This window comes from Ascaphus truei, chromosome 2 (assembly GCF_040206685.1).
Source record: "Ascaphus truei isolate aAscTru1 chromosome 2, aAscTru1.hap1, whole genome shotgun sequence".
NCBI classification, from domain to species: Eukaryota; Metazoa; Chordata; class Amphibia; order Anura; family Ascaphidae; genus Ascaphus; species Ascaphus truei.
Window position 1 is genome coordinate 86,807,735 of NC_134484.1, and position 27,695 is coordinate 86,835,429.

Genomic DNA, 27,695 nt, shown 5'->3' on the forward strand with positions numbered 1-27,695 from the left:
CCGGGGGGGGGGGGGGGGGGAGGAGATAGGGTTGTTCTACATGTTATATTATATAATCTACCTGGTCCTTTTAAAATACAGTATCCCATTAAAAACAGGCACTCTTTTGTTAACCAAGTAAATGTTTTCCTCTGCCCAGCAGTAGACTCTAATTTGTTGTTCACCGTCTTACTGTTACATGTAGTTCTGTTGATTTTGTGGTAACCAACAATGTAAAAATGAGCAGAGCAAGACTTTTTTTTTTTACGCGTTTAACTCTGAAAACCTGATCTATGTTGATAAGCCTTGGTAATATTGGGTTTAACCTATTGGCTAGGACAGGCTTTGGACAATACAATACAAATTGTCAACATCATAGAGCATGTCCACTTCATTAAAACAAAGGCAATCCTACTAGGCTTCGACGCAGAAAAGGCATTTGGCAGAATAAAGTGGATATTCCTGGACAAGACCATGCAGTCCTTTGGTTTCTTGTGACCATTTCTAGAAGGGGTCAGAGTCCTCTATCACTCCCCTAGATCTCTAGTTAAATTACCAAGTAATAAACTAGAGACAATAAATATTAAGAATGGAACAAGGCAGTGCTGCTCCCTATCTCCCCTCCTCTTTGCCCTATCAATTGAGCCTCTGGCCTCAAAGATCAGTACGCACCCAGATATTCAAGGAATAAACATAAGCAACAACCTATCAATTGAGCCTCTGGCCTCAAAGATCAGAACGCACCCAGATATTCAAGGAATAAACATAAGCGACAAGAATTACAAGATATCGCTGTTCGCAGACAATGTCATCCTAACCAATCCACTGCTCTCTCTACAAAATCTATTGAAGTCACCAGAGGAATTTGGTGGGCTATCAGGATACTGTAAGGATCCGGGAGTCATGCCGCTCTCGGCGTGCTCCCCACTCACCTGCAGCTCCGCCGGGTCCTCCCGCGGCACACAGGCAGCCTTCTTACAAGACGCCGATCGCAGCTCCACGTGGGCGCGCGCGCACGCCAATGCTCCTCTTCAAGGGTTGGTCCTGCGGGTATGCCCGGTCGCGCACCCGCAAGCGCTGCTACACGGAGGCGCTGCCACACAAAGGCACACCAGCCCCTTAAAGGCACAGTACCTCAAACTATTGCTGCTACTAGATACAACCATACTACTGGGCTTTATTGCTCCTCCCCTGGGATCCATGCTGGACCTATCCCTGCCGTAGCCTGGCCCTTCCACACACCCCCACCTTGCTGCGCTGCCTCTGGGTCCTCTCCCATATATACCCTAATGTTTCACTAACTCGTCGGCTGAGCATAGAACCAGTTGTTCTCATCACTCTCTGCCTCCCTAGTCCTGTCTTGTCCTGTCTTGTTTTGCAGTCTTCCTCGTGTACCGAACCGGCTTCCTCTACGACTATCCGCACCTCTGGCATCCCGAACTTGGCATATGGCAATACAACTCTCCGCACCTCTGGCACCCCGAACTCGGCAAACGGTAAATGATTACGTCCTTCTCTCTAACTCCGGAATTGGCGAACAGCACCCTCTACCATCCGTACCTCTCCTGCCCCCACTCCCAGACCACTCTACTCTCAAGACGTGCCCTCGTGGCTGTGGGTGGTGTTATATCCTATCCCACCTCAGCACCGCGGTCCCGCCTCGTTTGTGGTGAGCTCGTCCTGACATTATGCTCAGCCCAACAAACATGGACCCCGCTGAGGTGGAGCGTACTTTAAATTCCCACACGAATCTCTTCACCAGGCTAGAGACTTATCTGGAGCAAGCTGATAGGCGGATGGATATGTTTCAGCAGAGCCTTCATTCCCTTACCGTTCAAGTCCAAGCTTCCAGTCGGGAACCTTCACCCATGGCTCCCACAGCCCCCGCAACAGCCTTTCCAGCACCTCCGTTTGCTTTGGAACCCCGTATTCCTGCTCCCAAATGCTATGCTGGGGATCCCCAAGGATGTAGGGGTTTCCTTAATCAATGTTTCATCCAATTCCGACTCTCGCCCTCTCGTTTTGTCTCTTCCATTTCTAAGGTCGGCTATATCGTGGCTCTTCTCACCGACGAGGCGCTGGCCTGGGCTTCTCCCATCTGGGAACAACAAGGGCCCATCACACAGGACATCGACCTCTTCGCCCATGAGTTCCGAAGAGTCTTCGACACCCCTGCACGGCAATTAACGGCAGCTTCTTCTCTCCACCACATAACCCAGGCAGATCGTTCCGTCGCCCGGTACGCTGTGGAGTTCCGCACCCTTGCTGCTGAGACGGGATGGAACAATGAAGCACTATCTTCGGCGTTTTGGCAAGGCCTGTCAGAATCCCTAAAGGATGAGCTCGCGGTGCGGGAACGTCCCACTGACCTAGAGGATTTGATCGGTCTGTGCATTCGGGTGGACCAGCGTCTGCAGGAGCGGAAGACTGAACGTTCTCGTTACCGTCAACGGGTTTCAAGGCCTCTTGCCCCATTGTTCGTGCCTCCAACACCTCCATCCTGGGACGTCCCGGAACCAATGCAGTTGGGAGGTAATAAGCTGTCTTCTGCCGAGAAGCAACGCCGGCGCAATGCTGGTCTCTGCATGTACTGTGGCAATTCCGGTCACTTAGTACTCCAGTGTCCCCACAAGCCGGGAAACGCCAACTCCCAATGAGATCCCGGAGAGTCTCGTTGGGAATACTGTCTCTCTCTCCCATCATCAAAGACGTCCTTCCCACCAGGATACTGTTGCCAGTAACACTGTCTGGAGAGGGATTTCATACTCAAGCACGGGCGTTCATAGACTCCGGTTCCGCAGACAATTTAATCGATCAAACCTTTGCTAGACGGAACAATATTCAACTCATCAGTAAGAGGACGCCGGTGGGTCTGGAGGCCATTGATGGTCGACCCCTGCAGCCGGCATTCATCATGCTACAGACGGTGCCTCTCCTACTGCAGTTCGTCGACGTTCATACGGAGATCATTACCCTCGATGTTATCCACACTCCCTCCGTTGAGTTGATTTTGGGTCTTCCTTGGCTCCAAGTCCATAATCCTCGCATCGACTGGACAGATCGGGAACCCATCCAGTGGGGTGCTCCATGTGCTAAGTCCTGTACTAAGATATTCCAGAAGGTTGGTGGGTTGTGTACCCTGCCAGAGAAGGTTTGACTCCTTGCCTTCTGTGTATTTGGAATTCCGCGATGTGTTCGACAAAGCACGATCCGAGGTTCTACCTCTGCACCGACCTTTCGACTGCCCGATTGACCTGCTGCCCGGGGCAGCTATTCCCAGGGGACGATCCTACCCACTCTCTCTCCCAGAGACTAAAGCCATGAACACTTACATTGCAGAGAATTTAGAGAGGGGTTTCATCCGAAAATCTTCCTCCCCAGTCGGAGCAGGCTTCTTTTTCGTAAAAAAGAAGGACGGTTCTCTTCGTCCATGCATCGATTACCGGGGTTTGAATAACATCACGCGCAAGAACCGCTACCCGCTGCCCTTGATATCGGAACTCTTCGACCGTCTTCAGGGAGCTACTATTTTTTCTAAACTGGATCTAAGAGGCGCCTACAATCTAGTAAGGATACATGAGGGGGACGAGTGGAAGACTACTTTTAACACCCATGACGGCCACTATGAATACCTGGTCATGCCATTTGGTCTGTGCAACGCACCAGCAGTCTTTCAGGATTTTGTCAATGAGATTTTCCGGGACATTCTTAACAAATTCCTCATCGTCTACTTAGACGACATCCTAATCTTTTCTAAATCCACCCAAGAACACATCAAACACGTCCAACAGGTGCTGTTACGTCTCCGGGAGAACCATCTCTTTGCGAAATTGGAGAAATGTCAGTTCCATCTGACGTCCGTGGCCTTTCTGGGATACATTATCTCTGATTCCGGCTTCAATATGGATCCAGAGAAACTTAAGGCCATTTTGGACTGGCCCCGTCCGACCACCCTCAAAGCCGTGCAACGCTTTCTAGGTTTCGCAAACTATTACCGGCGCTTCATTCGCAATTTTTCTTCTACGGTATCGCCCATCACTGCTCTAACCAAGAAATGTGCAGATCCCTCATCATGGTCCGAAACCGCCATACGGGCATTTAATCTTCTAAAAAAGGCTTTTGTGTCTGCCCCTATCCTCACCCACCCAGACCCTAAACTTCCATTTACTCTGGAAGTGGGTGCCTCTGACATCGGGGCTGGTGCTGTTCTGTCCCAAAGGACTTCTCCCTTAGCCAGGTTACACCCATGTGCCTTCTTTTCGAAGAAATTCTCTTCCGCAGAACGGAATTACGATGTCGGTAACCGGGAGCTCTTGGCAATCAAGTTGGCATTAGAAGAATGGAGACACCTCTTAGAAGGCACGGAGACACCCATAACCATAATCACAGACCATAAGAACCTTCTCTACTTAGAAGGGGCACGTCGTTTGAGCGCTCGACAAGCCCACTGGGCACTATTCTTTTCACGGTTCAATTACCTCATCTCCTTCATTCCTGGCTCCAAAAACTTGAAGGCGGATGCCCTGTCTCGACAGTTCCTTGCAGAGGATAGGTCTGAAGAGCAGCTAGAGACGATAATTCCCTCTAAACTTATTGTGTCCGCCAACTCCTTTGATATCATGGACAAGATTTGATCCGAGCAATCACGGGTTCCGATGGGGTTCAAGGTTCCGGAGGGAAGACTCTACACGGCACCCCAACATCGCAAGAGAGTCCTCGAGTGGTGCCATTCCTCTAAATCGGCAGGACATCCAGGGATACGGAAAACCAATGACCTTGTCCAGCGTACCTTCTGGTGGCCAGAGAGGGCTAAGGATGTGGAGGAGTTTGTAAAAGCGTGTGGCACATGCGCTCGCAACAAAGTACCCCGGGTCAGACCAGCAGGTCTTCTCCTTCCTTTACCCATTCCAGACCGGCCTTGGAACCATATTTCTATGGATTGCATCGTAGAGCTCCCAACCTCCAAAGGGATGAATACTATTCTTGTGGTAATTGATCGTTTTTCCAAACAGACGCACCTTGTTCCCTTGAGGGGTCTTCCGAATTCCTCCAGGCTTGCGGATGTTTTCGTCCAGGAGATTTTTCGTCTTCATGGAGTCCCCTCAACCATCGTTTCTGATTGAGGGTCCCAATTCGTGTCAAGATTTTGGTGAGCCTTTTCTTGAAAATTGGGTATTTCACTGAATTCTCCTCTGGATACCACCCACAGACCAATGGGCAGACGGAGAGGGCCAACCAAAACCTGGAACAATACCTTCGATGTTTTATAACCGATACACAGGATGACTGGGTGGATCTGCTTCCTTGGGCCGAGTTTGCCCTCAACTCCCTTCGCAATGACTCCACTCAAGAATCTCCCTTCTTTATAAATTGTGGCTTTCATCCTTCCCGTTTACCCTTCTCCCCTCTATCCTCAGGAGTACCAGTGGTTGACAAGCGCATCTCCCGGCTGAAAGACTTATGGAGGAGGATTCAGGAGAACTTAAAGGTGGCCACAGGGAGACAGAAACTCCAGGCAGACCGCCTTCGACGCCAGGTCCCGGAGTTCGCTCCAGGAGACAGGGTTTGGCTCTCTTCCAGGAATATACGACTAAAGGTTCCTACCATGAAGCTAGCACCCAAGTTCCTCGGTCCCTTTCCCGTGGTCAGGAGGATTAATTCTGTGGCTTATCGTCTGCGCCTTCCACCCTCGATGAAGATTCCTTCAGTCTTCCATGTATCTTTGCTTAAACCAGCATTTCAGAGTTCTCGCTTTTCTAAGACCACTTCTCCTCCACTTCCTCTTCTGATCCAAGGTCAACAGGAGTACGAGGTCCAGTCTATCCTGTATTCTAGGATTTCCAGAGGAGGAGTACAATACCTGGTCCACTGGAGGGGGTTCGGACCAGAGGAACGTTCATGGATTCCCCACCGGGATCTCCATGCACCTCGACTCGTCCAGGCTTTCCATCGTAGGAATCCCTCCAAGCCATGTCATGGACGCCCGGAGTACGCCCCTGAAGGCGGGGGTACTGTAAGGATCCGGGAGTCACGCCACTCTCGGCGTGCTCCCCACTCACCTGCAGCTCCGCCGGGTCCTCCCGTGGCACACAGGCAGCCTTCCTACAAGACGCCGATCGCAGCTCCACGTGGGCGCGCGCGCACGCCAATGCTCCTCTTCAAGGGTTGGTCCTGCGGGTATGCCCGGTCACGCGCCCGCAAGCGCTGCTACACGGAGGCGCGGCCACACGGAGGCACACCAGCCCCTTAAAGGCACAGTACCTCAAACTATTGCTGCTACTAGATACAACCTTACTACTGGGCTTTATTGCTCCTTCCCTGGGACTCATGCTGGACCTATCCCTGCCGTAGCCTGGCCCTTCCACACCCCCCCACCTTGCTGCGCTGCCATTGGGTCCTCTCTCCCATATATACCCTACAGTTTCACTAACTCGTCGGCTGAGCATAGAACCAGTTGTTCTCATCACTCTCTGCCTCCCTAGTCCTGTCTTGTCCTGTCTTGTTTTGCAGTCTTCCTCGTGTACCGAACTGGCTTCCTCTACGACTATCCGCACCTCTGGCATCCCGAACTTGGCATACGGCAATACGACTCTCCGCACCTCTGGCACCGGAACCCGGCAAACGGTAAACGATTACGTTCTTCTCTCTAACCCCGGAATTGGCGAACAGCACCCTCTACCATCCATACCTCTCCTGCCCCGACTCGGACTCCCAGACCACTCTACTCTCAAGACGTGCCCTCGTGGCTGTGGGTGGCATTATAGCCTATCCCACCTCAGCACCGCGGTCCCGCCTCGTTTGTGGTGAGCTCGTCCTGACAGATACAAAATATACAAGGACAAATCGGAAGCCTACAACATGTCCCTCCCAGACCCCGAGATCCAACTTCTAAAAAAAAAATTCAAGTGTAAATGGCGACCAACTCATATTTAATATCTAGGGGTCAACATCTCTAGAAACTACAAATCCCTCTATGAAAACATCTACCCGACATTATTTGACAACATTAAAAAGGACCTACTGAAGTGGAGCAAGCAACAAATATCATGGATCGGTAGGATAATCTCCATAAAAATAAATATCCTCCCCAGACTGCTATATTACTCAAGAGGGAAATTAAGAGCCCTACAGAACCAAATCTTTCAATTCATCTGGCAAGGGAAAAGACCAAGAGTGACTAGGTCCATGCTGATGGCCTCCAGATCGAGGGGCGGCATGGGGATCCCGGATATACTTCAATACTTCCATGCAGCACAACTATGCCAAATAGTCGCCTGGAACGCTGACCCAGCCCAGTTCTGCTGGGTAGCAATCGAATCGAGCTACTCAGAGGACTGCCCATTAGCAATATCGCTCTAGACAACAGGGAAAAAAGACCAGAGACATAAAAATCCAGATCTCGGACCTATAAAATTCACAATGAACATCTAGGCTAAAACAAAAACAAAATGTAAACTGACGTCAAACACCCCACAGATCACCCCCCTTTTTGATAACCCAAATTTCCCACCAGGGTTGAGCCCAAGCAATTTCGACCAGTTTAAGAATAAAAACATTAAAAGGATAGGAGACTTACCCATCTCTAGGAACTCAAAATTCCCAGAGCTAACCATTTCGAGCACTTATGCAAAAAGGAAAAATACCAAAATGGACTAATAACGATGATTTATGCAGGGCTAGATTTGGCGGGGTCCACTACAGACCATAGTTATATGACCAAATGGTCCAGAGACCTGAGGATGGAAATCGCCAGAGAAGACTAGGATGATATCTGGGATAATACGGCCGAAACCTCCATCTGTACGGCCACAAAAGAAAACATATATAAAATAATATTCTAATGGTATCTCACACCAGAGAGGCTAAAACAGATCTTCCCAGAATCCTAAGAACAATGCTGGAGGGCATGTGGCCAGGTAGGTGACATGGCCCACATATGGTGGTTCTGCCCGGCAATACAAAAATATCCAGAAGATTAGAAACGAGACCACAGACTTAGAAATCCCCCTGTGCCCACTGGTATACCTGCTGGTCAACTAAGTATAGGAAATAAGCCACCCTATTAAGCGCCTGATATTGCATATTCTGACAGCAGCCAGATACGCGATAGCAGCCACTTGGAAAAACCCATTGACTCCATCCAGGTCAATGGTTACAAATAGAATTAATGAAGTGATGTTGATGGAGAGGCTCACTGCCTTCCTTAAAAACTCCACCGAAAAATTTCACAAAATTTGGGACTCTTGTCTAGAAGCCTAATAGAAGACAATAATGATCATATAAGTAGGAGCTCGAGTAGCTAAAGACCTAGGGTTTGGCCTGGAAGGAATGGAGCTAGACAGCAGAAATGAGAGAGACACAGAGTCTCGCTGCCCAGGAAGCCAAGCCAAACAGGATAAGATGGTTGGTACCCCCCCCCCCCCACTCTCCTACCCCTTTCACCCCTTTCCATTTTATTTTCTCTTCTTTAGCCATTTCTTTCTTCTATCCTCTTCTCCTTTCTTTTTTTTATATTAAAATTGGATATATAAATCTAAAATCAGTTTGGGTTCCATGGTTCCCTCATGTAATTATGGTAATAACTGTATGTATTTACAATAGTTTGAAAACACAATAAAAACTTAAATGAAAAAAAAAACCTCTGAAAACTATGTAAAACTAGCACTTACCCGACTTGGCTATATCAAGCTCTGATAATTTCACAGACAATTCACTTGTGTTTCCACTTGTAGAGGAGACAACTATATCATGTACAGCATTTCTTCTTCCTGTTCTTCCTGAAGCTCTGAAATCTGCATACGTAGATTCCACATCAGTCATTGCTACCAAGTGTCCACATAGCAGTGACTAAAAGAAAAGATAGGGGTGACCATGAAATGTAAAAATGCTCTAAATTTTATCAGACTGTTCAAATAAATCCAATACGTTAAATGTAATTATTCTGGTCAAATCAATAGTATTATTAAAGTTAATTTTCTAAGTGGTGCATACAGATGCAGCGGCCGTTATTCGAACACTTCATGCGTCACCTCAGAATACCCATGTCATGGCGCGTGGTGCGTGGCGCGTTATTTCTTCCAAACTTACCGCCTTAAGACGTGCGTGCAGGCGAGTGCAGAAAATGGCATTTTAGTGTTCTGGTTTTTAAACACCTGAAATTGACACAGTAGCACAGTACTGTACACATTGCAATTCATTAATTTCATTGCACACAAAGAAACAGAATCCATGAAATTCAAACAAAGCAACCGCGATAAACACGGGTGCCTGGTGGGATTGGCCGTGTTAATGCCGCGTGGTATACAGCAGCGCACACAAAAACGGCTTCGTGATTTGTTCGAATAACGGCCGCTGCATGTGTAAGTATCAAACTGCATCAAAACAAGACAATAACAAGGTACAATATAATATCAGCTACAAATACAGATAAACCCCATTATAGCGCGGTCCTCGGGGTCCACCCGAGACCACCGCGTTACTAACGGGGTCGCGAAAAAACAAAATGGCCGCCGCAAAAAAAAATAAAAAAATGGCCGCCGCTTAAGTGCTACCGCGTCCGCCGGAGGGAAAGCTGAGAACTCTCCCAGCGTTCCCAGAGCCAGTTGGGCAGCGGCAACCACACAAAGCTTAAGGCATTGTGCTACTCAAATAGCTCGAGAGGACGGACTGCAAACATGGCCACACCTGCTGGTCCCATTTTGTGAATGAGAGCAATTCAAGCTGGCCAAATCTGATGGAACAGTGCGTGCTGACAGGGGTCTGTATACTAGCCCTTGGCGTGAGAACTGCCAGCTGCGAGAGGCGATAGGGGCCTTTGCCATGGTCCTGGTATGGAGTTCAGCAGAGGATGCTTGCTGGATCGTGGGGGGCAAGTCCCTTTAGGGAGAGACTTCCGGGGAATGATCCAGGTCCCACACCTCCCCTTTGGACCCCTGCGAGGGATCCAGGACATGCTGAGACAGACCCAGTCGTGGATAGAGGCCCCATCTCTAAAGTCAAAGAGTAGTCAGGAGACTACAAAGCTATTTTTTCTCCTCCAGCCATACAGTAAATGTGTCACTAGAGATTGATATAGGATGTAAAGGACATGATCAGAAGGTTGGCTTATGCTGTGCTCCATGTACAGTACAAGCGGTTTAGGTTTAGCAGAGGAGCAGGGGGAACAGGCAGCCCACATCCACATCTCACGAGCCGCGCACACGGCGCATGCGCACGGCGCACGCGCACGTGAGGGGTGTCTGATCGAGATTCTGGCTTCACGCTCTCTGGTGTCTTTGTCAACTGCCGGGAGAGACCAGGGGAGCAGTGTGGACGATTCACTCGCTATGCAGGACGCAAAGGAACTGTATGAAGCTGGCGAGAAGAAGTGGATTTGAGAAGGGGATTACAGTGAGTAGGGAAGGGGGTTACTAGTTGAGCAGGGAGGGGGGTTACTGTTTGAGCAGGGGGGGTATTTTTTGCAGGAGGGTACTGTGAGCAGGGGGGGATACTGTGAGAGGGGGGGTACTTTGTGAGCTGGTGTGTACTTTGAGCAATGGGGGGCAGTGAGCGGGGGGGGGGGGATAATGTGAGAGAGGGGGGGGATGTTTTGTCCCAATTTATGCCCACCCCAAAATTTATTTTTTTTTTAAAAAATTTAAAATAATTTAAAAAAAACGGGAGCCACGTGAAAACCCCGTTATAACCGATTTCGCGTTATAACGGGTCGCGCTATAACGGGGTTTACCTGTATTTAGGAAAATTCAACAATCCTTTCATATCACTGTATACTTTGTACATATTCCCAATCTAGAATTTTTTTTAATGTTACAGTAAATCACGTACAGTACGATGTTCCACCAATCTATATTGTCAAATCTGACAGGGTTTGTTTGGTGTTGGAAAAAAATAGTGTAGTACTCATTACAAGTATTTAAGATTAAGATAAGAGTAGACTTACTATTTGGCCGATTTTCACTACTCACCCTTGCAATCCTAACTATGGCAAGAATGGTCACCGGCCCCAACACAGGAGGAGAGTTAGAACCCACCCAAAGACAAGAAAGAAATAACGAGATCTTAACCTATATGTACTGTACTGTAGCCGATTATTTTTATTTAAACAACAATATAAAATAATTGGTTAATAGTATTGACTATTGTGAATATTTCTTTAAAATAAATGCACCTACTAATTGGAGATGGTCAATTTTTTTGGTAATTTGAATCTGCCTCAGATCGGGCAGTTCTTAGCCTAAGGCACCCAGTGACCGTAATGCTGTACTGGTATCAAACCCAAGAGGACTAGAGCCCACAACCACTGCACCTCTAGAAGTGTGCGCTAAACCATCTGATGGCTAGCAGTGCACCACTGTCTACTTGCATATCTCCAAGGGATATCTATTTTGTTGATTATAACCTAGAAAGGACTTCAAGCAGAAGGTAATATGTACTGAGGGATATGAGTTACTGAGGCCAGGTGAGATCAAATAAAACATAGGGTTTCTTACACACACATCAGTAAAAACAAGATGAAGCTCAGCAAATAAAGCAGATGCAGCGAGAAAGTAATGTAACAAAGTGAGCTAGTGACTTCAGTTAGTACTGTACTTCTAATCTTATCTTATAAAGGATAAAGACAGTGGGCCATACTTTCTAAGCAGTGTACTGCCTTGGTATGTCTTTCTGAGTTGAATACTTCTATCAATTGAACCCGAATTGCAACAGAACTTCTCTAATTAACATCTCCTTGGTATGTCTGTCTGAGTAGAAATGATGAACCACTCCCTTAATTATTAGCTGTGAATCTGTTTTGATTATTTAAGTCAGTCTATCTTGGCTGTGCTGTATGGCTGTGTAACATCTTAAGTATCACATATGAAGTGTCTGTGTAGTTAACATTGGAGTTATAATTGGAAGGGAAGACTACAAGAAAAACTGGACTCTGTACTTCAACAATAAAAATTCTGCAACTGTGAGAACTTGACTTTCTATATGCTCTGATAATTTGTACACATCTATAGACTCAGTTTCTAAGCTGTTGGTTAAAGCTGCAGTTCAAGCAATATTCTGCATGTGTGTTTTTTTTTCATAAATCAGTTCTGTAGTGAGAAAAAATACTTTTAGCATTTTCTGTTTAAAAAAACAAACAAATTTGAAAGACCAATTTTCTTGTATTCTCTTTTAACAAGCATGCTTGTTACTATAGCAACTATTTACATTCCCCATATTTAAAGATGTCGCCAAACTTTGCCGATCAATAGACTGAGAACGAATTGACCGGCAGCTATGCAGTTCTTTAGGTAAGTAGAAATTGCCCACATGAAACTATTGAAGTAAAAAAAACAACTAAAAAAAAACAAAAAATGGGAGCTTGAACTGCAGCTTTAATAGTCAGTGCTACACTGCCCTGCTAGGCCTGATTTATACACCTTCTCTATCAACTCCTACTCTTCCTATCCTCCAATACCTGGGAACTCTCTCCTCCCACATCTCTCCCCCTGCATCTCATTATGCCCTTTATTGCTTTTTCTGTTTGCTGTTTCCTCACTCTTTTGTAAACGTTTGTGTTCTCTCCAACTTCCCAACTCCCCTCCTTCTATCCACGTCTTCATTTCTCCTCCCCTCCACCAATGCCTGTGCCCATACACGGCTCTAATATTTATACACCTCTTTCCCAACAACTTATTTACCCCTTAATAAAAAAGATCCCCACAAATCCTCTACTTACCGCCTTTCTCTCTCTACTCCTTCTTGCTGCTGTGGATATCTCTCCTAATCCTGCACCCAGACATATACACACCTGCTCTCACCCACGCCTCCCTGCCAATGGTGTTAACTTATCTAATTTAATACTGACTAACCCTAAAAGTCGCATCACAATAGCCTGCACTCATGGCTACTGTCCCACACTCACAGTCACCCCTAGCAACCATTGTGGCCAAGCTCTGACATCTACTGCACTTATTCCCTCACCTACTGTCTCTGTAAATCACCCAACATACAGATGTGGCCTCTTTTATTCGACCACTTGCCTTAGGAGAATCTGTGGCTCTCTCACAGATACGCTGCAACATTTCTGTGAGATATTGTGATATTTCTGCAGCCAGACTAATGGCCCATTGGATAAACACAACAGGGGGCCCTGCTATTTGAATGTGACTGCAGGGCCCCCCGCAGTTAGCTAGCTACACGTGGGAGCAGTGAGCACTGAGCAGTACAAAAGTGTGACAGCACAGAAAGAAGGGCACACAGGAGCAGATAAATAACGACAACAGCTAACCAGGAATAACACCTCCACCCCCTCGGATAATACACAATGGGGGTAGCGAGCGGCACCCCTGGGCTGCGGTGAAACTTGCATAGAGAACTACTGTCGCAGCCACCTTTTAATCTCCAACATCCCCGAAAAAATTCGGGGATGTTTTCCGTCTCTCACTGACCTTTTCCGCGCGGCCCGAAATCACCAGATAGCGCTAATAGCGCTAGACAATGAAAGCGCTTAACGCTAGACATTGAAAATGCCCGCAGGCGCCCAAAACTGCCGATAACGGCCCGCATTAGCCCGCGATTTTAAAAATCGCGGGGAAAAGGCCGCAGGAGGCTAAAGGCGGCCGCCACTGTAACACACAGATACCCAGAAAGCTCTCAGAAACTCCCCCAAAATTACCACAAAATATATATATGTAAATAAGTGTCAAAAGGAGTGCTACTGGGTGTGGCTAATTGTATAAAACAAGAAACAAAGAAGTCCAGAGCAACATCCAATGTGACAAAAATACACAGTGAAATACCTATGTATATATCTCTTGAAAAGGGTTATTTATTTAACCCTTTGGCTAACCTTTTGCATAGAGAACTGTATCAAGAAAAGTAAAGCAGTAAAGAAGTATTAAGGCAGGCACAGTTCTAGACAGGCAATGGGAGGTCAGACAGGCATGGGTTGTACATAGGAGATCCAGTAGAGGTCCAAATAGCAAAGTGGCGAAAAGACCAGCAATGAACAGATGAGCCAGGCAACTAGCAACAACAAGGAATAACCTGTTGCAGTAGCAAGGAAGTGAGCCATTTTCTGGTTTAAATAGTGCTGAAAACAAGGGTGACTGGGCTGGATAGCCAGCACTAAAACATGGAGAACCAGAACTGCAAAAAAAACTATTACACCTTGGCAACCACGCAAGATCATCTTTGGAATAGCAATTAGGACATGACTGTATACCTCCCTGGGGAAGGGCCGTGTGCCCGCAGAGCAGGGCGAGGCCCTGCTTTGGTCGGTTGCCAGGAGTGGAAAGCTCATACAGATGTAGCTGCTGGTTTTAGACCACTTGCCTTGGAAAATCTGTGACCATCTCGCAGTAACTCGTGACATTGTCCACAGAAGGCTGTAATGGCCAATCGGATTAACAAGTGGGGGTCCCTGAGTTTGAATGGGACTCGCAGCCTGGTAGGATTCACACAGCGTGAGTCCCATTCAAATGCAGGGACTCCCACTGTATTAATCTGATGGGCCATTAATCTGGCTGCAGAAATATCGCAGCGTGCTGTAGAAATCTCGCAACATTGGATGGGTTTTAGTGCAGAATTTAAGGCAAGTGGTCTAAAACCGGCAGCTGCAGCTGTACCAATCTGAGTGCATGTACATTGGAGACGGTTTTCAGGAATGTACCACTTTCAGTCCACCAAATATTCTAGGCGCATTTGTCGGGTTCAAGAATCCAGGATATGTACTACTTCCTATTCTCTGGTGCCATCCTCGATTACTATGGGTGACTGTTCCTTGGGAACATGTGCAGTAATTACTCTCTTGAGCAAAGAGACATGAACCACCGGGTGCACCCTCCAGCGAAGCGACAAGCCTAACTCCACTGCAACAGGGTTCATAATTTGGACCATGGGGTTGGAGCCCACAAATATAGGTTTAAATTCTGAATGGTAGCCTGTAATTCGCAAGTGCTGCGGGTCATTTCTAGGGTTGGAGAAATAAGGAGTATTTTGGAATACCAAATGACACAAAAAAATTGAGAAATTCTGGTGGAGGTATGAACGTGATTATTATAGGAAAATGCTGTCAAAGGTAGGCGATCCATCCAATTGTCATGATTGTGATAGATATAACTGCGGAGGTACTGTTCGAGGACTTGATTCACACGTTCGGTTTGACCATCCACTTGTGGGTGAAATGCTGAGGAGAACCGTAATTGGATTCCTAAAGTGGAAGTCAGTGCCTTCCAAAAGCATGCCATGAACTATGGTGCTCAATCGGAGACCATGATAATGGGCAATCCATGCAGCTAATACACATGATGCATGAACAGAGAGGTCAAAGTAGGGGCAGAGGGAAGGTTGGGTAGGGCTACAAAGTGCCCCATTTTCGAAAATATGTAAATGATAACTCAGTTTACTGTATTACTATGGGACTTCGGAAGACCAGTGATAAAGTCCATAGATAGTCTTTGCCAGGGCGTAACAGCACCAGCAAAGGGTGAATGAGTCAATAAGGTTTTTGTCGAGAGGTTTTCATCTGTGCACATATTGCACAGCATTGAACATATTCCTCAACATCATTTTTCATTTGAGGCCACCAAAACCAACGCTGGATGAGTTCAAGAGTCTTTCGTACTCCAGATGACCTGCTAATGGGGTGTCATGACACCACTTCAGTAATTCTCTACCTGTCTTCTGTAAAGGCACAACAATCTTTGTCCCCTTGTAAATAAGGCTTCCATCTCCTGCTGCACATTAGGGATGTTTTAAAAAAAAAAAAACTGCAGTTCCTTTAATTCCTTGGGTGTGACCTGTAGTTGTGTTTCCCAGGCAGTCGGATCTTTAGCTACAATAACCTTCAGAGGAGTTAAGATTGGCAGTAGTTCAGGATGGTTCCCGTCAGCGGTGTGGAGATGGGACAAGGCATCAGCCTTCCCATGCTAAGTTCCTGGTCGATACGAAATAAATATAGAAAGCGTGCAAAAATCGACATCCATCCAATGTGCCTAGGGCTAATACACTTAGCTGACTTTAGAAATGTCAAGTTTTTATGATTCACTTTTATTTGTTTCAAACACAAACTCAATTTCGTAGGTCCATTTAATGGGTACTCCCTTGTGAGTGTGGTTTGTTAGAGGTGTTACCAGTTTGGAGTTTTCTTGTATAAAACAACAATATGAAATAGCAAAGCTGCTACCTCCGTGGCGTAAGCCAGGCTTCAATTGCATGATTTTTTTGTTTAGCAATGGACACACACTTAGGAGTCATATCCAAGGAACTTCACCTCTGTAACCTGAAAAGAATATCTGAACAGTCTGGCATACAATCTGTGTATACATACAGTAACCTTTTCAACACTTCACATATATGTTTCACATGTTCCATTTTCCAATGTAAGTGAATTAAAATGTCATCCAGGTATACTGCAAGGAAATCACTAAGTAGGTCGCAAAAAATGTACTTAGCAAAAAAATTAAAGGCTGCAGGGGGATTGCTAAGTCCAAATGACACTATGCAATATTTAAAGTGTTCATACTTAGTCTTAAATGCGTGTTTCCACTCACCTCCCCGTGCGGATCCTCACCAGATTGTACGCCCCTCTTAAATTCCACTTGGGAAACTAGGACATATCCTGAATATTATTAATAAGAGCAAAGGAATGGAAGCAGGCACACGGTCTTTCTAAAGGTGCAGTTTATTGTGCCACCAAAGGTCCAACGTTTCGGCAAATAGATTGCCTTTATCAAGGAGGGCTACAGAACATGCTAAACATACCACAATTTATACACAAATGGGTACTCACCCCCCCACGATCACTGCTGCCTTGCTCCTGGATGTCGACGCCCCCATCGTGACTTCAGAGCGCCTGCGCGATGGGGCGTGTTGACGTCATGCACCACCAGGGGAGGATCCCAGGGCCCCACGAGGAGACAGCCTCCCCAATGCCTGTAACAGGCTAAGATGGCTGTCCTGCAGGAAGCTGGAAACTCAGGGAGCCACCCCCTCATTGGCAGCAGAGGCTCCCCTGGTGACGTCATCACGCCCTCACGGGGGAGGGGGCGGGCCCCAGGCATCAGACCTGCCCTGGAGTGGAAGAAAGACAGCCTGATGCCCAAGGAGGACTGAATGATCGTGCAGGGGTGAGAGCCCCTATGTGTTCAATCCCCATCACTCTGAGGGATGACACATTGTGTCTGTGTTCAACACAGTGCTGTACCAGTACAGTAGGGTCCGTACCCTTACGTATCACACTTTTGTGTTCAATGTATCTCACTTTAAGCATGCGTGTAGTCTTGCCTACATAGACAAGACCACACGGCACCTGATAATATACACCACAAATGTAGATCTACATGTAATACGATTATGAATAGTGATTTTTTTACCACTATGTGGATGACAAATACGTCCCCGGTAGTAAGACTGTTACACACCGAACAATTCATACACCGGAAGTTACCCTGTTTACCACTTTCTAGGAAGTGGGGCGTATGATAGTGGTTGTCAGGGTCTCCTAGACCTCCTGCCTAGCCATAGTTCTTCTTTGTCCACTGGGTGTGCTGCTGTCTTCTGTTTCCTCTGGGTTCCTTTGTCTGCCTGTCTGTCTTCTTGTTGCTCCTGTCTCTGCCCTTTATAGCTTCTGCTTCCTGGTTTGTTCAATTGCCTTTGCTTGAAGTCAGACTCCTAATGCACATGCTTCTCATTCCTGATCTGTTTCTGTACCTGTACCTGTATTATAGAAGTCTGTTCACAGTAAAAGCCCTTGCTAGTAATCTGGCTTGTCCCTGTTTGTTCCTTGCTCCCCGGTCTCAGTCCCTGCTCCCCGGTCTCAGTCCCTGCTCCCCAGTCTCAGTCCCTGCTCCCCGGTCTCAGTCCCTGCTCCCGGACCTGTCCTGCCCCGCCTGTCCTGTTCCAGTCTCCTCGTTGCCGACCTCTGCTTGTTACCTGACTTCGCTACCTGCCGCCTGCCTCGGACCCCTGCTTGTTTCCTGACTTCGCTACCTGCTGCCTGCCTCGGACCTCTGCTTGTACCTGACTTCGCTACCTGCCGCCTGCCTCGGACCCCTGCTTATGACCCCTACTAGCTAACTAGCTCGTGCTGTTCCGGCCACCGAGATCCTACCCGCCACAGGAGTCTCCCGTGACAGAAAGCAAAGGCCACTTCTGGATCTCGCTGGAACAGATTCATCTTCTGCCTGCACCCTTTCCCGCCTGCTGCAGCAGACCACATCCGCATGGTTGAAGATAAGTACTTTCGTTTCTTTTTTGGAAATCCCAGTTGGGAAGGTTTTTTTTGCTGCTTAGTGTTCTGCAAGAATTATTGCGTTCATAACGAAAAAACATTTTTGCTGAGACTAGAACTGTTGCTGCAGAGACTAGTGCACCTTTCTTTGAGATTTTTCTTTTGTGCAGTGCCTGGGTTAACACTTGCAGTACCTGTTGCCACCTTTTAGACTCTGACTTTTCATTCCCTGGATAAGGCTTGTCTCTGCATCACTGGTTGGACCACTGCTGTTCACAGGGTTCCCATTTCAAAAGACAAGAGTGCTTCTATTATTTTGTTACTGCATACTGTGATTTTTCCTGCAATCTGTAGTTCTTCCTATGATATTTCCATGCCTGATATCTAAGGTTTCAGATTTAACTGCATGTTTCTCTGTATGATATCCCTACGCCTGATATCTAAAGTTTCAGATTTAACTGCAAGGTTCTGTCTGATATTCCTATGTCTGATGTCAAAAGTTTCAGATCTAACTGCAAGTTTTCTCTGTAGTAGTTTCCTGCTGTCTATGATATTTCTATGCCTGATTTCTAAAGTTTCAGATTTAAACTGCAGGGTTTCTCTGTCTATGTTTTTTCCTAGCATTTATAAATCTCTGTGACTGATGCTAAAGTCTCAAAAGGTCAGCTCTCCCATCTTGTGTCTCTCTGTGTCTAATATTCCTGTTGTTCATTCTAATGCTTCTGTTTTAAAAACACATTTCCTCTTTACTGGTTTCTTGGGAAGTGTGGTTTCCCCATGTCTGAAATTATGGCTCCTACTCAAACAGTCTTGAGCAGTAAATGTGAACACAGTACCACTGAGTCTTCAGAACTTCTCAAAGCAAGGAAGAAGAAGAAAAAGAAGGGAGCCATTACTGTGGAAGTTGCAGAAGAAATTAAGAATGAAAATTTAACCCCAGAGTCTGCATTTAATGAAAGAGATATACTGCAGCTTAAAGCAACTCACAGACGTATCCCAAGAATACAGAAAAAACAAAACAAATAAAGTGCGCAAAATTACTATTTCTATTGTTTATACCCTTCACCACCTTTGTGTTAGATATACAAAATAATACAACCTCTAAATCGATTGGTGATCTGCAGCTATGTGATTAGGGATATACACCCCTAGGCAACTGAAACACAAAAAAAGACAACAGCGCAAACGCCCATAGTGAAGTTTGTAAAAATATATGAATATATATTGTTAGGGTATTATATCTGCGTACATCAGATAGGTAGGTTTACAGCATTTCATGTGCAATACATGAGTTACCAATCGTCGCACTGCCACCGCCAGACATCAGGAGTTCTCCTTCCCAGCCTCCAAGGTAAGCCGTCACGATCGTGATGTGGAGCCTCCACTGCGGTGCTGTGTTCTAATCGATATCTTTGCCTGGTTACTGCCGTCGCTTTCGCTCGGTCCTCAGATCTGCCGCCGTCTGCAGCTGCCTCCCGCACCTCAGATCACTGAGTTAGTATGTCACGTGTCCCGCGGGGTTTTGCGACCGGCCGCAAAGGGAGATGCGTGACGTAAAGTGTGATGGTATCTTTACTGCAGCATACCGAATACAGCTTTTTCCATGAAGAAGAAGCTCACGCTTCGAAACGCGTTGGATATAGAAATTTATTAGTCCTAGAACTGTATTTCCACAATCTGCGTGGTACATCCTCATTGGACTTATTTCATGGAAAAAGCTGTATTCGGTATGCTGCAGTAAAGATACCATCACACTTTACGTCACGCATCTCCCTTTGCGGCCGGTCGCAAAACCCCGCGGGACACGTGACATACTAACTCAGTGATCTGAGGTGCGGGAGGCAGCTGCAGACGGCGGCAGATCTGAGGACCGAGCGAAAGCGACGGCAGTAACCAGGCAAAGATATCGATTAGAACACAGCACCGCAGTGGAGGCTCCACATCACGATCGTGACGGCTTACCTTGGAGGCTGGGAAGGAGAACTCCTGATGTCTGGCGGTGGCAGTGCGACGATTGGTAACTCATGTATTGCACATGAAATGCTGTAAACCTACCTATCTGATGTACGCAGATATAATACCCTAACAATATATATTCATATATTTTTACAAACTTCACTATGGGCGTTTGCGCTGTTGTCTTTTTTTGTATCCCAAGAATAGTGGAAGAAAAGAAAGATGCCCTAACTCAGACGCTTCAAGCTGCACAGAAAGCGATTGATTGTCTTTATGGACGTTTAGATAATGAGCAAGAAGCCAAGGCTGCACTACAAAGCTGTCTATCTTCAACAATTGCTAAGTGTGTTCTCCAGGAGAAAGAAAAAGAGCAGTTGGAGAGGGACAGGGTGATCCTGTCAAGCAAGCTGGAGAAGGCCATGCTGATAATGCCCAGTACCAGAGTTTCATGGCTCAAGTTGGCGCAAAACTGGAAGCCTCTGAGGAGAAAAATTGCCACTTCAACACAGAACTACGTTCTTTGAGAGAGATCTTCGAAGGGTTAAATAGCAGTTTTGAAATGGTAACCCAGGAGTGCAAGAATCTCTATGTCCAAGTCAGTGAAGGAGATAAGAAACTCCATGAATTAGGAGAGGAGAAGAAACAGTTGGCCCAGGAAAAGTTAGACGTGCAGACAGCACTGCAGAATGCAGAGAGAGTACTGCAAGAAGAACGTGTCTCCCTGGAGCGGCGCACACAAGCAGAAAATATGCTGCAGAGTCAGCTGCAAGAACTGCGTACACATCTGCAGGACACCATTGAGAGATGGGTGAATGCTGAAGAAAAGCAGCGAGTTCTGCAGGAAGAAAGTTTCCAGACTGCCTACAAAATAAAGATGCTGCAAGATTATTTGAGTACCCAGTGTGTCCCCAAAGAACAGCATGAGGAGCTGAAGGCCACACTGATTATAACAAGAGCCTCGCTGGAGGAAGAGCTAAAGCTAGCAGCTGAACACACATCTCAGCAGCTCACAGCGCTGCAGACGCAGATCGCTGAGCTCAAGACACAGCTTGCCAAAAAGGAGAGCGAGAGAAGGTGTCCGTCTGTCAAGTGGCTGATTAAAGGGGTATGCTATATTTATACACATATTTGTATTGTATGTGGAAAATCCACACACATACATATAATGGGGAATTACTTGGCAGGCAGCTACATTGTATAATACATAAACAAGTGCAATCAAGTGTACAACAAATATATAAATAAATACAACTAAATACAAGAAAAAATTACCTTATTGAATATAAGAAAAAATATACATAAATCAACACAATTATATATTAAAAAACTATTATATCAAAATTAATTTATTAATTAAAAAATGCTAAAAGAGCTATATTAAAACAAATTAAAAAGGTGTAAATATATCTTATACCTATATCTAGACAACAGCAAATTGCATGCCCCTATTGATGAAATGGAGTTTATATTGTATTAACATTAAATTCATTAGTACATTCATATAATGTGAAGTGCCATATACAAGGCATATAGATTTATATATGTAGAAAACTTCTTAGTTAATATTTCTATATCGTGGTTGAATAGATGAGAGCATAGTATAAAGCATGACTTCCGTTTATCACAAATAAATTAAGGCAATATACATTTTCTTCAAATGCCTTAAATACTTTATCTGTAAAACAAATGGAAACAAATTTTGATGAAATAAACAGAGTAGTATCTTGTTAAGTGTAAATTTTGTTAGATGTAGGTCTTGTATCAAGGATTAGATTAATATGTTCCAGGATTAGAGTAACATTTGGTGTACATTATAAATGTGAATAAATCCCAATAAAATATTTGTTAGATGTTTACTAAGAACAATAAACAGAAAATATATATACATTGTCTGTTGTTATTGATAAATGTTTTGTGTTTATTTTGGGTCTTTATTGGAATACTGAATGGTTCTTATTTCAGAAAGTGGTTAATATTCCATTCTACATTCATCCCATCTGGGTACCTTGTTTTTAATGTGAATATCCAGTAGGATTCTCTACAATCCAATGTTTTTACAATGTTTCCCCCTCTTTCTTTTTTGATTATCCTCTTTTGTAGTGTATCTTATCACTTGTGGCTGTGGGAAAAGATATGTTGGCAGGACTACAAGGGCATTAAAGACTAGGATGCAGGAACATTGCAGATTAATTCGCAAACAAGACACTGAGCATCCTGTGTCTAAGCATTTTTCGAAATGCGGACAGGGAGGCATCAATAGTTTCTCATTCATGGGTATTGAGAGGATAATCAAAAAAGAAAGAGGGGGAAACATTGTAAAAACATGTTGATTTTACCATACACAGCACTTCTTGATAAAGTTCTATGAACGAAACGCGTTGAAGGTTTGCTGCTGTCCCACACCCATATGACCTATTAATAAAGGACTGTTTTTTGCAAGACCTGCTCTTTCTATCTTTGCTGTGCGCTGCACACCCTGGCTTTTGGACTCCTTGGGCATCAGGCTGTCTTTCTTCCACTCCAGGGCAGGTCTGATGCCTGGGGCCCGCCCCCTCCCCTGTGAGGGCGTGATGACGTCACCAGGGGAGCCTCTGCTGCCAGTGAGGGGGCGGCTCCCTGAGTTTCCAGCTTCCTGCAGGACAGCCATCTTAGCCTGTTACAGGCATTGGGGAGGCTGTCTCCTCGTGGGGCCCTGGGATCCTCCCCTGGTGGTGCATGACATCACGCTGCGTCGCGCTGGCGCTGACGTCACGATGGGGGCGTAGACATCCAGGAGCAAGGCAGCAGTGATCGTGGGGGGGTGAGTACCCATTTGTGTATAAATTGTGGTATGTTTAGCATGTTCTGTAGCCCTCTCCTTGATAAAGGCAATCTATTTGCCGAAACGTTGGACCTTTGGTGGCACAATAAACTGCACCTTTAGAAAGACCGTGTGCCTGCTTCCATTCCTTTGCTCAAGTACCTCTGGGATGTCTGGACCTCCCTGGATACAGCACACCGGCAGATAAGTACCCCCCTCCAGCACCTACCAGCGGTGTGCATGTGCTTCTACATATGACTATTTTTTTTTTTGTAACTTTGATTTTATTGGGTGAAATACAGCTGACATGGTAACACCATCCATTGTCTACAGTGACATCACCGCATTTAGTACTTTCTTTTTTATATAATGAGCCAAAACTTGACTTACTGGACTTACAAGACGAACCAGGGGACAAGACACACTAACTATGTAGGAGGGAGGGGGGGAAGGGAGGGGGGGTTGGAGGGCTCGCAGAGGTGTTCCACCTATCATCATCCGTTCGGGCGCCGTGCGTGTATTTTAGAGTAAACCTCTTTCTCCAAGAGCATTGACCCACTCTCTCCTGCTGATACCTCTTTGTCTGCCTCCTACCCTAGGGGCCTATTCTACCCTGGATCCCGCTCCTTCTCCGGAGCCTCTGTCTCTATGTTGTCATGGATCCCTTTCATTACCGGAGAACGCATTTACCGCCTATTATTGCAGGATTGTGGTGATATCTATTCCCGGGATGTCTGTCTGGGCCAGCCAAGGCTCCCAGACTTTTAGAAAATTTGAGCCGGTGTCGTTAACCAAACTCGTCAACTGTTCCATCCGGCAGACAAACCAAATTCTATTTCTAATCTTGGGGATAATTGGAATCTCTGGTTGTTTCCATACTGCTGCGATCTCGCATCTGGTGGCTGTAGCCAGGTGCGTGATCAATTTATGTGTGGCGTTAGATAGCCCCTTGACTCGTCTGCCCAATAGGAACAGCCATGGGTCCAAGGGGATTTCCACTTCTAACAGTCTCTGAAGCCAATCTTTAATCTCCTCCCAAAGCGGGTTTACCTTCGTACAAGACCACAGCATATGGAATAAGTCCGCTCTCTCTCCGCACTGCTTGGGGCAGAGCGGAGAGTAGCCTTTGACAAATTTAGATAATTTAGCGGGCGTGTAATACCACCTCATCAGGACTTTATATGCGTTCTCCTTTAATGTGGTGCAGATGGAGCTTTTGGCCGCCATCTGCAGGATCTTATCCCAGTCTTCGTCTTCTAATGTCTCCCCCATATCTGCTTCCCACTGTCTCATGTAGGCCAGTTTGGGTTGGTCGTCCGTCTTCGGGCATACTACTTCCCTGTACATTCTAGATGTTAGTCCCCTTGTGTCCGTATCTCTTGAACAAAGCTGCTCAAAATTTGTTCTCCGAGGCCGAATTGGGGCTTCATTGTAGAAGGCCCTGATCTGGAGGTATCTAAAGAATTCAGTGTTTGGTAAATTGTTCTCCTCTGTAATGTGATCAAATGTTTTTATATGTTGCCTGCCCTCCAGATCTTTTAGGCGGAGATACCCTGCTTGAATCCATTTTGAGAAAATAGAGCTATCCAAACCTGGAGCAAAGTTTGGGTTCCCCCATATGGGAGTCATAAGAGAGTTCAGGGATGTGAGATGGCACTTGAACTTAACCGCGTCCCAGACTTTCAAGGAGCTGACCATGGTCTGCAGAGGAGTCCGCATAACGGCCCGACTTTTTTTGGGCAACCAAATTAGGTTCCTAATATCTATTGGTGTGCAGCAAGTTTTTTCTAGCGCTACCCACCTCCGAAGGTTCGGGTCTGTGTGCCACTGCACAATCTGGCTCAGTTGGGCTGCTTTGTAGTAGGCGAACAAGCATGGCACCCCCAACCCTCCTCTCAAGGTCGGCCTCCTCAAGATCGCTTTGTTAATTCGTGGGTTTTTCTTATTCCAGATAAACTTTGTTATTAAGGACTGAAGCGAGAGGATATCTTCTTGTATCAGGGGGATCGGGAGGGCCTGGAAAAGGTACAGCACTCGTGGCAGGAGATTCATCCTCACACTATGAATACGGCCTATCCACGAGATACTGTACTCCGCCCATCTCCGGAGATCCTCACGGAGAGTCCGAAATAACCTGGGATAGTTTGCTTTATATAAAGTCTTATATTCTTTCGTGATAAATACCCCTAAATACTTAATCATAGAGGGTTGCCATTTAAAATTAAAATTGAGTCCAATTAGTTTTTCTACTGGTTTGGGTAAATTTATATTGAGGGCTTCCGATTTGGCCTGATTAATTTTGAACCCAGAAATTTGTTTAAAGGTCCCCAAAATTGAGAAAACATTGGGCAGGGAGGTGAGAGGCTGTGATAATGTCAGGATCACATCATCTGCGTAGAGCGCCACTTTGTGTGATTGCTCTTTTACAGCTATGCCCGTAATATCCGGGTTGTTTCTGATATGTGCCGCCAAAGGTTCCACGCAGAGGGCGAACAACAAAGGGGACAGCGGGCATCCCTGGCGTGTGCCACTCTTAATTTGAAATTGCTCTGATGGGAATCCCTGGTGTCTCACCCTTGCCGTTGGCCCCTCGTAGAGGGCCATGATGGCCTCCAAGAGGCGTCCCTCAAAGCCAAATGCCCCAAGCGTCCCTCTCAAGTAGGGCCAATCGATTCTATCGAAGGCTTTCTCCGCGTCCAGACTTAGTACCATTGACGGGATATTCTGCTTCTGTGCCAAATCCACCAAATCTATTATCCGTCTGGTATTGTCTGCCGCTTGCCTACCTCCGATGAACACCACCTGATCTGGATGAACTAACCTGGGAAGGACGGTACCCACTCTGTTGGCTAGTAATTTGGAAAAAAAATTTACATCTGTATTAATCAGCGAGATGGGCCGGTAGCTCTTACAGTCTGCCGGGTCCTTACCAGGTTTATGGATCAGGGAGATTGAAGCTTGAAGCATCTGAGCTGGGAACGAGGCCCCGTGTAAAATAGAATTAAATAGCTTCAATAGATGTGGGGCTAGAATTTTCAGGTATTTTTTATAGTATAAGTTGGAGAAACCATCTGGGCCGGGCGCTTTGGCAGGCTTAAGTGACTTTACAACTACCGTTAACTCTTCTAAAGAGAAGTCCGTCTGTAACGCTTCCTTCTCCACCCTGCTCAAGGTTGGCAATTTGGCTTCTTTTAAGAATTCCCCGAGATTATCCCTCGTCTTTTGATTGTGTATGACCTTACCCCCATCGTACAGCGTCTCGTAGTAGCTTTTGAACTCTGCCACGATCCTCTGAGGATTAGAGGTAAGCTCTCCCCCTTGTGTGCGGATAGTTTGTATATGATAATTAGGAATTTTGTTTTGAAGTCGATGTGCTAATAGGGTGTCCGGCTTGTTCGCCTTCTCAAAGTATCTACGCCTGGACCAGCTCATCTCCTTTTCTGCCCGGGAGGCCAGTTTTATATTCAACTGCTGTTTGGTTTCTGCCAAAGCTCGCATTGTGTCCTGATTCCTAGATACTTTGTGCGCCTTAGATAGGGTCGCTAGCTTGTCTTGTAGGACTTTTATCTGTTTCTCCTGATCCCTCCGGCGCCTAGCGGCTAGGCACATGAGGGAGCCTCTGAGAGTCGCCTTGTGGGCTTCCCATAGGGTGGTGTCGGAAGAAACACTCCCTACGTTCTCAGTGAAGAAATCCTTAATCCTCTCACCAATCTCTCTCTGCAAATTCGGGATTTTCAATAACAGCTCGTTTAGCCTCCAGTTTGCTCCCGGTCTGTCTAGTAAGTTTAGAGTGCACCGCAGCTCGATAGGTGCGTGGTCGGACCACGAAATCTCGTGGATCCCCGTGTGGGAGACCACTGGGACCAGTCTATTTGATACTAGGAAGTAGTCTAGCCTACTGTATCTGTTATGGGGATGGGAGAAGAAGGTATAATCTCTACTTTGGGGATGCTGTTCGCGCCATATATCTACCAATTGGCAATCCTTCAATCCCTGCGTGATTTGCTGAATGTCTAATTTAGGGGGGAGACTAGCGGCCGTGCACCTGTCTAACTTGGGATTCAGTGTCCTGTTGAGATCGCCCGCTATGATCATGGTTCCCTTGGCTTCCTTTTGGAGTTTTCGGAAGAAAAGGGAGAAGAAATCAGTTGATGTTTCACAGGGTGTGTACACTGATGCTAATGTAAGTGGTTTCCCGTGGATTGAGCCCACCAGAATTAGAAATCTGCCCTCTTTATCTGCCACCTTTTTCTCAACCGTAAAATCTATCCTATTATGTATGGCTATCGCTACCCCTCTCTTTTTCACTTGGGCGGATGCTAAATATACTACACGAAAATCTTTATCAAAAATTTTTGGGTAACTGTCCCTAGAAAAGTGTGTCTCTTGGAGAAAGAGGAGGTCGGCTTTGAGTCGTTTATAATCCCTGAACGCTAGCTTGCGCTTTGCCGGTCAGTTTAACCCCTTGACGTTGTGAGAGATACACCGGACCTCGTTATTCATGATACTTTATTTGTGACCTGATTCCGTCGGTGTCTTCCTGGGCCATTCTGAGTCCTCTGGTTGGCGTGGCGATCCCGATCCTTGTCTCGTGTATGCCGTCGCCGCCCTTCTTCTGCGCCCTGCTAGGGGAATAGGGTATGTGGTGGGGGAAAGCGATACAGAAGGAAAACACATCAGGGGGGGCAACAAAAAGACAACAACACAGATACATATAAACAAACAGTACTATGGTATCGGCTCTAGGACTTCCCT

At 46.2% G+C, this 27,695-nt stretch overlaps 1 protein-coding gene across 4 annotated transcripts in view; it reads right to left on the minus strand.

Moving 5' to 3' along the window:
* The window catches only part of PKIA (cAMP-dependent protein kinase inhibitor alpha), an 88,262-nt gene that overhangs the window by 6,191 nt on the left and 54,376 nt on the right, over positions 1–27,695 (minus strand). For all 4 annotated transcript variants that reach the window (XM_075583069.1, XM_075583068.1, XM_075583070.1 and 1 more), the window contains one exon: positions 8,649–8,826. In XM_075583069.1, the coding sequence (XP_075439184.1) occupies positions 8,649–8,799 (151 nt within the window). In that variant the 5' untranslated portion in view covers positions 8,800–8,826. The remainder of the gene's footprint in view (positions 1–8,648; positions 8,827–27,695) is intronic.